A 13,871-nucleotide genomic window follows, 5' to 3' on the forward strand; every position below is an offset into this window, starting at 1 on the left:
TTTGGACTGCAAGCACTCACAGGCAGGATTTATGAATGGAAACATGTGAAGGCCGCTCCCGCCAGCTCCGAAGCCCCATACTTTCTTCCTGGGCTATTTATAGAAAGCGTATGGCCGGTGGAAAAGACCACGTTTATTTTTACAAGGCAGTCATGACATGACCAAAGAACTCACTTCCTCTCTCTGGGAAGGTCGTCCGCTTCACCTGAGGGTGCAGCTGCAAGGACAGGCAGAAAAGGAACCCCTTTTAGCCAACTAACTCAGCCTGAGTCACTGCCAGAAATCAACCCACTGGACAGGCACTGGAGTCAAACACCCTCATTTACCAGGCATGACTCTATGATGCTGCTCCTTGAGATGTCATCTAGATCATGACTAATAAGTAAAAATAAAATGCATTACATAACGTGCTTCAAAATTCTGCTGCCAGAATAGGTTGCACGGAGATAATGGAGTGCATTCTTATTTATCTTTTGTCCTACATTTCAAACAGCTGAACACAATAAAGGAAAACTGAATTTTTATGGATATGGCAAAATGGAGAGTGGGAAAAAATATTTTTAAAGGTATTCTATTCTGATTGCCATACTACCCCTGAAATATATACTATACCTGGATAATTCCACGCAAATGGAGACTCAGTAAATATTTGCTGATTCTAAAATATCATCATTTATCTCAACAGAAATCGACATAATTTAGCAAATAACATATATGGTTTCACAAATCATCCCTGGTCTTATATAGTGTGTATCGTACCTATTTGCAAACATGAAGTGAAGCCAAACCACTGTTATCAACTAGAATGTCCTTTTGTCAAGGTTATGTGTGGTTTATAAAAACTAAGATGGAATTGGAAAAGAAAAGTGGAAGAAGGAAAAGGTAAAGGGAAGGAAAGTGAGTCCTCCTTCTCTCTGGGACACACTGGGTGCCGAAACCTTTGAGGGAAAAAGTGTGTCATCTTACTGAGCTCATGCATCATTATCACTTGAAAATGATACGGGTATAATTTTATCCTTAAGTGGCCTCTGCTTAAGGACAAAGACACAGCCAGAAGAGAATTTTCCTTGTGGACCCAGAAGATCTCCAACAAAAATTTAAAATGATAAATACAGGGTTTATTTCTTATTCTCAAACTCATCGACTCTTTTTAGAAGTCTAACTGTTGAAATTTCCTTCTGAAAGGGGAGGGCCCATTTTACAAGGCAGCTACAAAATACTCTTCCACCTGTTTCTCCAGCTTCCAAATCACCCTTCTTTGGAGCTCTAGAAGAGACAACAATGACATGCAAATAAGTTTGCATGTGGAAATATCCTGATTTCCACAATTGTCCTTGAATACACGTCCTGAATTAAGTTACAGCTGTGGATTAACATCTGTGGTTAGGCGCAAATTCTCAGCCCCTGTAACCTAACAGGAATCTCCTTGCACTTTGCAAAAGATGAGACACTGACACTCACCAGCAAACGTGCAAAAAGTGTATTTACAATCCCATTAAGAAGGTCTACATTAAATACAGACGTATATAAAGGTAACTTCTGTGTGCGAAGTAACACACACGAATACTGGTTCCTCCAGGGAACTGTGTCGAGCCTCTCTATTTACAAATACAGCAGCGATTAAAAGCATAAACAAAACCAGCAATCTTTTTAGAAGCTCCAGCCTACCAGTGCTGAGGTAAGTGTTCATCGACTTTATGTGCTTGATCTAAACTATACTATGAAGTCAAGACTCCCCATTCAACAACTTACTTGCCCCTTAACCAAAAGGACTTGTCAGGAAGCGTTAGAAGTATTTAAATAAGCCGCCTCAAAGGTTTGTGTTAGAGTTGCCATCTCAAGTACAGGTTAGCATTTCTAAGAAATGTCTTAAATAACACTGGCTGATATAGTTATTAGAAAGGATCTCAGGAGTGTGGTCACTAATTTTTCAATGATTTAGGGTGACCAGCATTCATTTCCACAGTCTGGATCCAAATGAGACATACAGTGTTTAACTAGGCAAAGCTAATCGTACTTAACTCAAAATCTTCAGTTACAACTCAAGTAATATGCTCCTAACTTTCACAATATAACAGCCTCATTTATTCCTGAATATTATATTTCCAACTTTAAGCAAGGATAGATGGCATCAGTCTAACACAGAGTCCTCTCACCCTCCCCAGTGGCTGCATACACAACCACAGCCACATTAGTGAGCTGGCTCCTTCTTGTAGAGAAGCCAAATGCTCGCATGTCCTGGTAAACGACTTCTGGTCCTATCAAAAACTTAGAACCAACACCATCTTCCTCCCCTCCTGGGTGGAATGTTAAACCTTGATTTGCAGTCAAGTATGAAAAGCTTATTCCTACTGCTCTCCCCATGTAAGAAACTATGTTTGAGGACCAGTCATTTGGGCATTGCTTCAAAAGGCACATTTATTCCAGTGGCAATTTAAGTCAGTAGAGAAGAATAAAATTAAAAACCAACAAAAAAAAAATAGGATGGAATACATTAAAGGAAATAGGAATCTGGGATCTATACAAACCACTGAGCTCCTCTCCAATAGTTTCACCAGAGTGCCTAAGGGAGAATAATTCACAGTTGTATCATGACACACACAGGCCTTCAGAAAACACTGTTTAAAAAAGTAGTTGAGAACTCTCAAGCAGCTCGCCCTGATGTCCAGTTCAAGTGAATGCAATGCAGAAGGGCTGCAAAGTTCAAAACTACGTGACAAAGAAAACTCAGTGCACATCACAGGCTTTGATAAGTTATGAAAAATCATTGTATATATTACTATGTAAATAACATCTGAGAAACATTCTGAAATAATTAACTTGCGTTCACATTCCATGCATTTTCTAGCAGGTTAAGCCCTGGGTTTGTGTCTTTGTGCCCGTTTCCTACAAAGCTCCATTCTTTGGACAAATCCCAGTACTCCTAAGACTGAAATGGAAGTACTCAGGGATTTTTGTCTACTTACCCTCTTTACTGCACACCTGACCTCACGAGAGCTACTTGTTATTACCGCTGGCACAGAAGACGATTGGAAAATCGAACTGTTCGGGGTTTTATTTGGGATTTTATTCGCTGCCTTTGAAAAATCCCTGGATGTCACAGACACTACCTGATTTTTTCCCAGGAGCAAGAACCAGCGGCCCTCGCCCTCCTGCTTGACCCGCCTCCCTCTTCCAAAGCCCAATGCACCGAGACCCCCTTGTTGCAGTGGACTTTTCCCCTGTGGTTTTGCAGCACCCTCCTCGAGCAAAGAAGGAAACATAACGAAACTTGAAAACAAACCAACAATAACAACAACAGAAACTCCGACCAAACAGGTGGGCCAACCGGCAGCCTCCTCCAAGGCAGAGGCTCACTTTTTACTGCAGAACTCGGAGTTGTTTAGGAACTTCTTGATGACCAGCCCTAGACAGAGGACCAGCAGCAGCATGTAGCCCACGGTGCCTGAGAAGGTGGGCGCGGCAGGCGGCGCCTTGAGGAATTGGCGCAGGCCCTCCTCCACGTAGTACACCTGGTCATAGATGCTAAGGAAAGTGAAGATGTGGAAGAGCTGGTGGCTGTGGCCGATGATGTCAAAGAGGCCTGGGTGGATGCGCTCGGGGATCTTGCTCACGTTGAAGAAGGCGGCCACCACCAGCCAAAAGTAGCGGCGGTAGAAGTGCACGAAGAGCGTGGGGTTCTCGCCGCGCAGGTCGAAAAGCCAGCTCTCGAGCATGATGGGGCAGGCCATGCTGAGCGGCATGATGAAGACGAAGGTGCGCAGGGCGAACGGGTAAGAGCACCAGTCGGTGCGGCTCTTGCAGCAGGCCACGGTGCAGGCCACGGCCAGCACGAAGGCTACGGGCAGCACGAGCGCGCGGTAGGCGGCGATGAGGCGCGTGCAGTCCACGTGCCAGCCCAGGCGTTGCTGCACGTACGGGGTCATCACCCTGGCGTCCAACAAGCTCAGGCCAGGCAGCAGGTAGTAGTAGTAGGCCACCGTGCTGCCGAAGCCGTAGTAGCTGATGGACGCGTAGTCCAGGTAGAAGAAGGCGGCGCGCAGGCGCAGCGACAGGCAGCTGAACACGTGCGCCGTGCAGCTCATGGCGAAAGTCAGCAGCACCCCTGACGCGTAGCACCACAGCGGCAGCAGCCACGGGTGGTGGAAGGGCACGTCGCGGCCGCTCAGGAAGAACAGGCGGCAGAACTTGCTCAGGAACAGCAGCAGAGGGATGAAGTGCGTCCAGAAGTTGAGCGTCTCGTTGGTCGGCTTCAGCACCGAGGCCAGGCACTCCTGCGCCGTGCACGGCAGCCGCCGGTAGCCCGACAGGATGAAGCACTCCACGAAGTCGTCGGGCACCTCGTCCCAGCGCAGCAGCGGCCTGGCCGAGGCTGCGGGGTCCCCGGAGGGGTGGGGGCGCGAGGCAGCCTCCGAAGCCGCCGCGCTGGCGGCCGGCGGGCCCTTTGTGCCCGCGCCCCGGGGTTGCAGGCGCCGCGGCATGGTGCCCGGGGCTTGGCTAGGGCGCGCACAGGCGACCTCTGGCGCCGGCTCCCGCGCGCTCGGCAGTCCCCGCCGGCCGCCGTCGGAGCCTTTGTGCACCCGCCGGGGGCGTCGCTGCAGCTTCAAGAGAAGACGCGAGCCTCTGAGCAGCCGCTCCTGAAAAATAAATAAATAAGTAAAAATGATAATCAATTACCAGCCGCGCGGCGACCGGCAGGAGCGCGCGGGGCTCGGGGGCCCCCTCGCCAGGCTCCCCGCTCCCGGCTCGCGGCCGCCCGCGCTGCGGCAGCGGCGGTGGCGGCGGCGGCGCGGCGGACTGCGGCGGCGGCGGCGCTGCTGCGGTGACTGGGCATCGCGCGGTGCGGGCGCCGCCACCGCCGCCCCCGGCGCGGGAGGCGGGGATGTGGGAGCCGAGGCGCTGGAGGGAGGGAGGGACGGGCGCACCAAGGGAGGGCGGGGGCCTCCCCGGCTAGTGTTTCGCGGCCGCCACGGGGGATAGAGTTGTCCCCTGTCTCGAGTTCCGTACCATCCCCCCTCCCCGGGCCGCAGCAGCCGGAGCTGGCCCGTTAATGACTGATGCGGGGGCCAAAGGCTGCGCCAGCGATGAGCTGTGCGCCCGGAGGGCGAGGGTCCGCGCCGGGGTTCGAAACCCGACAGCCCGCTGGCGTTCGAAAGGACACTGGGCGGCCGCGTTCGCGGGGGGCGGGGAGCGGCAGCCGCGGGGGCCCGAAGGGCGCCCGCGTGTCCGAGCCGGGGCTGGCGGAGAGGTGCGACAACAGGGATCCCCACAGGGGCTGGGGGCGCTCCGGGATCGTGGGGCTTGGAGACCGTGTCTGGATCGGGGCAGTGTCATTGTCAGCTACCTGGGACTGCTCGTCTCTTTCCCTGTGTGTGTGTGTGTGTGTGTGTGTGTGTGTGTACGCGCGCGCGCACGCACGCGCGCGAGGCTCCCACTCTCCCACCGTATCAAGCTTTAGTTATCTCCTTTCGTCTATCGGACTTATTCAGGTGCGTCACTAACCTGCCTTCTCCCTGATTGTTGTCTGTCCAAACGAGTCGTCCCTAAACTGGCCTCCGGTCGCGCTCCCCGGCCCTCGGGGGCCGCAGGTCACCCATCCTCGTGTTCTTGTGCCTTTAGCTAGGCATCTTGTTTGGCGTCCAAAGTCCTACATCTCAGGGCGGGCTGCTCAAACGCCAAGTTTCAATGAAAAATTTCAGAGGACGACCAGGCGGTTCAGAAAGCCTGTAACGATCCGAGGAATTTATTAAGAAGGGGTTCCCGGCCCACCCCGTGGCCGAGTGGTTAAGTTTGCGCGCTCCGCTTTGGCTGCCCAGGGTTTCATCGGTTCGGATCCTGGGCGCGGACTTGGCGCCACGGGTCAGGCCATGCTGAGGCGGCGTCCCACATGCCACAGCTGGAAGGACCCACAACTGGGGCGATTTGGGGAGAAAAAAGAAAAAGATTGGCAAAAGTTCTTAGCTCAGGTGCCAATCTTTAAAAAGAAAAAAAAAGAAGGGGTTCCCAAGCAGAGCTGTGCCCCAGTCAAAGGCTGATCAAGTAGAGGACGTTGATGAGAGAGGACTTAAGGTAGGAGGTGCATTCTAGCAGGAACTGAAAAGAGAACGAAGATGAATTCATGGAGACTGGAAGGAGGTGGCTTGGAAAAAAGTTATGCATAATTAACCAGAAGTACCTGGCAGGCTAGACTGGGTGTCTGGAGGCCAGAAGAAAGGGAGAAGAGTGGAAAACGGTTGTGATGCACTGCGGGATGAAATTATGCCCTTGAGCCTTGTAAAAAAAAGCTGTCTGCTCTAAAATGTTTACCATTTCACAGAAGTTTCTGTTAGTGATGCTATGAGGGTGTGACTGAGTCTGACTTGTGTCATGGACCTGCAGTACAGTGTCATGGCGATAAGAGCTAACTTTTAAGGGACCAGGCACTGTTCTAAGTGCTTTACAGTTTTTAAATCTTTTAGGTGTTACTATTTTTCTCATTTTACGGCTGAGGAAATGGAGGCACCACGACCATAAATAACATGCCCTATTGGTGAAGGGGGATTTGAACCCAGGCAAACTGCTTCTCATGTGCTTAAACCAGAACACCCAACGACCTGCTTTTGCCCAAAGGAAACTAGTAAGAAATGGCAGTCTGATTTAGCAAAAGGCTTTCATTTTCGTTTTATAAATGAAAGGCTGCCTTCATCACTACAGCAAATCCTTTAAGTAGGTCAAGGAAGATTTACTCAGTAGTGGCTCAAGAAGGACTTAAGTTATGCATAAGAAATATTTATAACGAAGAAATCATTCAGTATTGTACATGTCTAAAATTACTTAAGGGTACTAGAGACAGTCTCTTTAGAAGTTTCGGCCTTCTCTCTCAAAAATGTTTTCCGCTAGTAATGGACTTAGCAAACTCTTATGCAATTAGGCCAAAGGTACATTTAGGTCTTGAGCCTTTCTGAACTATCACAAATTTCTGATTAATAGATTTTAAACAAATGAGATTTTCCTGTAGTTACTTAACTAGTATTTTGTTTTAGTATTTTCTGCTTTCCCACTGTCTATAGCTTTGTTGTTTCAAAGCAAGACCTAATTTCCCTTCTTATCTGGACTAGCACCCAGGCTAATTTGAAAAAGGGATTAAGATTCAGGCATTTATCAATCAAGCCTAGGAATGATAAACCTGAATCCAGGGCAGACGGAAAACAGGGTCTTTTTTCATATTCTCTTTGTTACTCCACAAACAACCTGAGCTGTAACCTGTAAAAAATATTGATCCTATAAAAATTCCTATATTTAGCAACCTCTTAGTTGCATAATCAGCTCACTTACATAATCAGGGAGAATATAGGAGAAAGTTCATATCAAGTAAAATAATGGAATTGACTGAATGTGCAAAAACTCTAGTTAGATAAAAGAACATTTATCTTTCTGACTAAGAATGGTGAGACTGGCTGTAATAAAATATGACGTGCTTTAAAACACTCAGTACTTTATAAAGTTAAAAAATCTGTCGTAGCATTTCTTGTAAGTCTTTGAGAAAGCCTTTGTGATTTCTGCTTTTCTCTTTTCTCATCCATCTCCCACCCCACATGAGGCACAGAGTCAGCTGATGCCATGAAGTGGTGTTCCTGAAAGCTCTCTGGTGCCAAACCACACTGGTATCCTTGCTCTACCTTGACAAAGCCAAGTAAAAAGGAACTAAGAAAACAGCAAAATTGACCTAACTTATTAAAAAATAAAGAAATAAAAGTAATGAAATTTAAAAAGTCAGCAATATGACTTCAAGTACTACCAATCTACAGAAGTAATTTTTCTTAAGTTTTTTGAGATATAAAAATGTGTTCCCCAAACCCTACGCAGGCTGGGTTTTGTAGTTTAACTCCAGTAAACTAATTGCCTCTGGTCAGTGAGAACCACGCGCACATCCCCTGGGCTGGCTGGCTGCCATCCTCTGGAGGTGCCCTGAAGAAAAGTCATATCTAAGGGAACCGGGACTGCCTACCAAGTTCTTGACAGAGAGGACTTGCCAGGTGTTACATCGGAAAGTCACTGCCAGCATTTACAGGCAGAATCAGCTGGTTCTCCCAATCGAAAACTTGTCAAACCAAGACCACAAATGTGGTTTCGTAATTTTGTGGCGGCTCTGTACATTCTGGTGCTGAGGGGTCCTGGCTGCAAAATGCAGTCATGTATAGGAACTGCAGCAAACGGGACAAATGCTTCGCCCATGTGGTTTGCTTTGGTGATATTCTTATAGAGCACTATAGGTTTATTTGTATTTCTTTCTACAGAAATAAAGTGAAGCATATATAAAATTCCACAGCAAGTTTGTTGTTCTCTAATATGGACAAGGAGCTGTTTGTAAAACCTGCAGAAAAAGTATGCGATGATATTTGCAAATAATACACTGTTTTCAGAGGAAATAATTTTTCCCTTGTCTCATTTTTAGCCAAAACCAATCAAACAAACAAACAAAACCCACTGTGGACTCAGTACTGAACTGCACCCAAGCCTCTGTATAAAGAGAATTCTATGAGCTTCAGTCCCTCTCCTCAGAATATACAGTCTAAATGAAGTGCCTCCCTTCCCCAAATGGAAAACAGCCAGAATGTTATCCAGACTCTTCCCAGTCAGCTTTGGTTACTACCAAATTTTAGGCTCTGAGCTTCCTGATGGTGGAAAACCGCCTGGCAGTGGCATCAGGTGTAACTATGGCAACCGTGGGGAAAAAGTGCAACCGGAAGTCCAGGTAGAGGGCGGGAAGCCAGGGAGAGAGTGGTGGGAGATTAAGTTCTATCTGGCACTATTTCTGCCCATTTACGGACATGGTGACGGGGTTCTCTTTTGAAGAAAAGCTAAGGGAGACTTGTTGAGGATGTTTTTTGAGGTTCCGTGCAGGAAATGACAGCTCCATACTGCCCTCTCTCCCACAAGTTGGCCTCTTCTCTACCAGTGGCCTCCAAAGTGGGGTGCGCAAGAAGACTGATTAAGGTGAAGAATAGAACTACAACTTCTCTTTCAATAGTTCTCATCCTTTTTTTTTTTTTTTTTAAAGATTTTATTTTTCCTTTTTCTCCCCAAAGCCCCCCGGTGCATAGTTGTATATTCTTCGTTGTGGGTCCTTCTAGTTGTGGCATGTGGGACGCCGCCTCAGTGCGGCCTGATGAGCAGTGCCATGTCCGCGCCCAGGATCCGAACCAACGAAACACTGGGCCGCCTGCAGCGGAGCGCGGAAACTCAACCACTCGGCCACGGGGCAAGCCCCTCTCATCCTTTTAAGTGTCTATACTCTGGGAAGGTTTTATAATACACTTAACATGTAGTAGGTGAAGGTAATTTATAAATAATATGTTGTTGGGGCATTGAGGAGCATGGAAACGCCCGCTGATAAAGGGTGTGTGATCAAGACTGTTGACTTCCGTCCTATAGCCCATTGCTCTTGTTTGTCTGGCCTGCTTCCATCCCCTCCCCTGGATCCAGAATGGACTCCCCTTTCCTGCCTCTCAGGTGGCTGGAAAGAGTGTTTCAGGGTCACCATCTGTCAGGCACCAGTCCCTAAGCTCTGCCCAGACCTCCCCAAGGCTTCAGCCCCTCCCACAGCTTCTCTGAGCTAGGATGGCAGTCCCCATTCTGGACTTCTTTCTCCCAATGCTGCCATTCCTGTTTCCTGGCTAGAGCGTATATTGTCTTCCTACAAAGACCTCATGTTTACATGTTATGTTCGTCCTAATTCAGACTTAGCTTTTGGGGAGGAGACTGTCATTTGCTGTTGCTTGCGTTTGGTAGGCCCTTTTAGGTGGCTTCCATTTATTTAACTTTAGAAACAGTTATATAAGTCTGTAAGATGGATTATTGAATTCCTGCTCTTCATTATTTATGGACAACTCTCCTTGAAACACAGTGCCATGCACATAGTAAGCACTCAACACGTATTTGTGATTGGGGAAATTCTTTTCCGTACCGTAAGGCTTTAAAAGGTTAGAACTTAGACTCCTAGAGTCTTAGAATAGGGAAGTCACTTAATCCTTTAAGTCATTTGGTCCCACTCTCTTCCCATTTATGAGAGTTCTTTCAATGTATTGCTCATATACTGTCTTCAGGTACTGGGATATGCACTTTAGATTTATTATCTCTAATTCTCAGAATTCTCTTGGCAGGCGAAATCCACTCTCCTCGTTTTCAGACAGGAAAACAGAAGCTCAGAGATGTTAAACAGCTGGGTGGCAGAGCTGGAGTCAGACTTTTTTTTTAAATGGAATCTGCATTTTTTTTTTTTTTTTAGAACGATTGGCCCTGAGCTAACATCTGTTGCCAAGCCTCCTCTTTTTCTATTTTCTCCCCAAAGCCCCCCCAGTACATAGTTGTATATCTTGGTTGTAGGTCATTCTAGTTCTTCTGTGTGGGATGCTGCCTCAGCATGGCTTGATGAGCGATGCTAGGTCTGCGCCCAGGATCTGAACTGGCGAAACCCCAGGCCGCTGAAGTGGAACGTGTGAACTTAGCCACTGGCCACTGGCTGGCCCCTGGAGTCAGACTTTGTTAATTCCAAACTCCCATCTTTCCTTTACAGGACACCGCCTCCTGAGCGAGGCTGTTGCGCAGCCAGCCCAGAACATCTCCAGTAAGCGCACTGACCATCTCACATGGCCTTCCCTTCCATCTTAATTTTTTAAAGTTGTTGTTGGAAAAGTTTGTAAATAGTTAAATGAGCATGACGGATGAGAAAAAAACCACTGTTGCATCTTGGCCCAAGGATCAATCATAAGTGCTTTTGAATGTGGTCACCAACTGGATCTGGTTAGAAAGTCCCCAAAAAGAATGATGCCAAATAAGGCATGTGTGTATGTGGTGTGCAACAGGTGAATGTTGATTCGGCACGGCTGGAAGGGACATTTCATATAAAGAGCATTTTCCTGTAAATGAGTAACATCTGTTCTCAGGGGACTTGCCGTACCCTAAACCTCCACAGAGAGGCAACTGGCAGATTCCACGGTTTCATAGATGATTGTTGCACTTCCCATAATGTTGTTGACTACAGTGATTAACAGAAAGGAAAATATTCTGCTATGATATCATGGCATATTTAAAATCAAGGGGACGACATTTCAGTTACTGGGCTCTGTTTGGGCCTCAGTTAAGCTCACCTGCCATTGGCTCCATTTAGGTTAATTTCTTCTCTTTAAAAAAAATAAAAAAAATTTTTTATTGAGGTATAATTGACATATAACATTAAATTAGTTTCAGGTGCACAAAACAGTGATTCAGCATTTGTATATACTGTGAAATGGTCACCACAATAAGTCTAGTTAACATCCCTCATTATACATAGTTACGAAAATTTTTTTTGTTTTTTTGTGATGAGGACTTTTTTTTTTCCAGTGAGGAAGACTGGCCCTGAGCTAACATCTCTTGCCAATCTTCCTCTTTTTGCTCAAGGAAGATTGTTGCTGAGCTAACATCTGTGGCAGTCTTCCTCTGTTTTTAGGTGGGATGATGCCACAGCATGGCTTGATGAGCAGTGTGTAGGTCTGTGCCCGGGATCTGAACCTGTGAACTCCAGATTGCCAAAGTAGAGCACACGAACTTAACCATTATGCCACCAGGCTGGCCCCAAGGACTTTTAAGATTTACTCTCTTGGCAACTTTCAAATATGCAATATAGTATTATTAACTGTAGTCGCCATGCTGTACATTACATCCTCCTGACTGACTTACTATATAACTGGAAATTTGTACTTTTTGACCCCCTTCACCCATTTCACCCTCCCCAACCCCTGCCTCTGGCAACCACCAATTTGTTCTCTGTATCTATGAGCTTGTTTTTCTTTTGTTTAGTTTTTGTTTTAAATTCCACATATAAGTGATTTATATGGTATTTGTCTTTCTCTTTCTGACTTTCTTACTTAGCATAATGCTCTCCAGGTCTATCCGTGTTGTCGCTGAGTAGTACGCCATTATCTTCCTTACCCATTCATCCATCGATGGACACTTAGGTTGTTTCCACATCTTGGCTACTGTAAATAATGCTGCAGTGAACATGAGGGTGTTTATATCTTTTTGAGTTAGTGCTTTCATTTTCTTTAGATATGTACTCAGTTAGTTGACTTACTGGATCTTATGGTTGTTCTATTTTTAATTTTTTGAGGAAGCTCCGTACTGTTTTCTGTGGTGGCTGCACCAATTTACATTCCCACCAGCAGTGCACAAGGGTTCCCTTTTCTCCACATCCTCACCAACACTTGTTATTTGTTGTTTTTTTGATGATAGACATTCTGACAGGTGTGAGGTGGTATGTCATTGTGGTTTTGATTTCATTTCCCTCATGATTAGTGATGTTGAACATCTTTTCGTGTACTTGTATATTTCATTTTCTAATGTAATGATTTTCCTTTGAGGTACGATATCTGCTTTGTTGAAAATATTTATCAACATAATTATCTAGGTGTCAATCACTAAACTCATTTAGGGTATCATATCTTACACATGTTGATTTTTTAAGAGCATATTGCAGTGATCTTATGTTCCTTTTGTGCCCCATTCATGTGAAAACTACAAGAATTGGGGCTTACCAATAGGAGTTTCCTCAGCACACTTAATCCATTTCTACACAATGAACAAGAAGCTTTTTCTTCTAGGAACATCCTTATTCTTGTGGCCACCCACTGGCACGCTTCTTTTGAGCCTTGTGTTGAGAATTCTGTGGTCAAAATGCATTAGTTTTGTTTTATTCTTCCTAGTCCTGGGTAGAGATTATTAAACCAATCTATAGGAAGCATCCAGGAGACAGGCCCCAGTTGTTTATTTAACAAGGAGTGATAAACACCACCTATGTACAAAGCTGATACTACGTGCTCAGGCGTGGAAGAGCAGAGGAGCAAGCTGGAGCACAAGAAAGAGAAGTCAGAATCATCTCTGTCCTCAGCTGCAGGGGAAATGGGTCCACAATGTTTGAATTGCAACCACCTTGTGACTACTTATCTAATGCAGCCATTTTGAAACACAGACATTTCAATGCTGCTTCAAGCACCATTAATCTTTCAATGTTTTTACTTCTAAGCAATGTGCGAGCAGGACACCTGCATCCCATCCCTGACTCCCACCCGAGGGAGGTCAGGCTGGGGTGAGGGTTGAGCACCATCTGGCAAGCAAACCTTGTAAAGCTAAGAGCCGTGAGTCAGCCACACGTGTTCATCTCAAGGAGAACTGTCAACTCTGGGTTATTTGCTAGTCCCTTCCTTGGCTGGCATCTCACCTTCTCTAATTTCTCCTTTACTGTAACAATGCCCAGGCTCACTTACGTTTAATTAACAAATGGATTTGAATACTGGAGGATGGAATTTACTTTGTTTCTCACTTTAAATTGCATGAATGGCCACTCCTGTATTTTGGAGGCTTTTTGATTGTAACCTAACTTAACTGGGTCTCTGTTGGGAGGGACGCCGAGTGGGAATGGCACGGCTCTGCGGGCTGCACTTCTCTCTCAGATTCCCAGCTCCGCTTTGCATTGACAATCTTCAATTAACGTTTCTAACAGGTCCTTCCGCAATGTACATGCCTTCTACCTACTGTCATCAAACTCCTTATAATAACCACTTAGGGGAGACAGGCTAATCCGGGTCTGGTAGATGTCATCACAATACAACACAGCGCTTTGTTTCCTGAAATTATTGGAAAAATTTAAAATAGTATCAAGTAATTGGATGTGGGCTTGTCAAAACAATAGCTTTGTGAAACATTTTAAACAATTCAGAAATAAAGTGGAAAATGAAAGTCTCACAAAGAAGAGGATTAGAGATGGAAGAAGGGGTGAGCAAAGTCTATTTTACTTGAGGCTCTTTTTTGTAATTTAAAAAATATTAGTGACTTCACACTTATGCCAAGGCTCT

General features: G+C 46.0%; 2 protein-coding genes across 3 annotated transcripts in view; one reads left to right on the forward strand and one right to left on the reverse strand.

Moving 5' to 3' along the window:
• Window positions 1-2,392: 2,392 nt before the first annotated feature.
• On the reverse strand, window positions 2,393-5,352 carry PAQR9 (progestin and adipoQ receptor family member 9). Of its 2 annotated transcripts, none has more exons than XM_023621055.2 (2): window positions 5,008-5,352; window positions 2,393-4,637 (listed from the first exon to the last, which is right to left on the reverse strand). In XM_023621055.2, the coding sequence occupies exons 1-2, from the start codon at window positions 5,332-5,334 to the stop codon at window positions 3,354-3,356; spliced, it is 1,611 nt and encodes a 536-aa protein (XP_023476823.2). In that variant the 5' UTR covers window positions 5,335-5,352; the 3' UTR covers window positions 2,393-3,353. The 2 variants fall into 2 exon arrangements, with proteins under 2 accessions (XP_023476823.2, XP_023476824.1); XM_023621056.2 differs by having other exon boundaries at window positions 4,926-5,135.
• The window catches only part of U2SURP (U2 snRNP associated SURP domain containing), an 87,073-nt gene continuing 78,372 nt past the window's right edge, over window positions 5,171-13,871 (forward strand). The window contains exons 1-2 of the mRNA XM_001493057.6: window positions 5,171-5,248; window positions 10,556-10,606. The gene's annotated coding sequence lies outside the window, so the exon portion shown is untranslated. The remainder of the gene's footprint in view (window positions 5,249-10,555; window positions 10,607-13,871) is intronic.

The sequence above is a fragment of the Equus caballus genome, chromosome 16 (genome assembly GCF_041296265.1).
Source record: "Equus caballus isolate H_3958 breed thoroughbred chromosome 16, TB-T2T, whole genome shotgun sequence".
Classification (NCBI taxonomy): domain Eukaryota; kingdom Metazoa; phylum Chordata; class Mammalia; order Perissodactyla; family Equidae; genus Equus; species Equus caballus.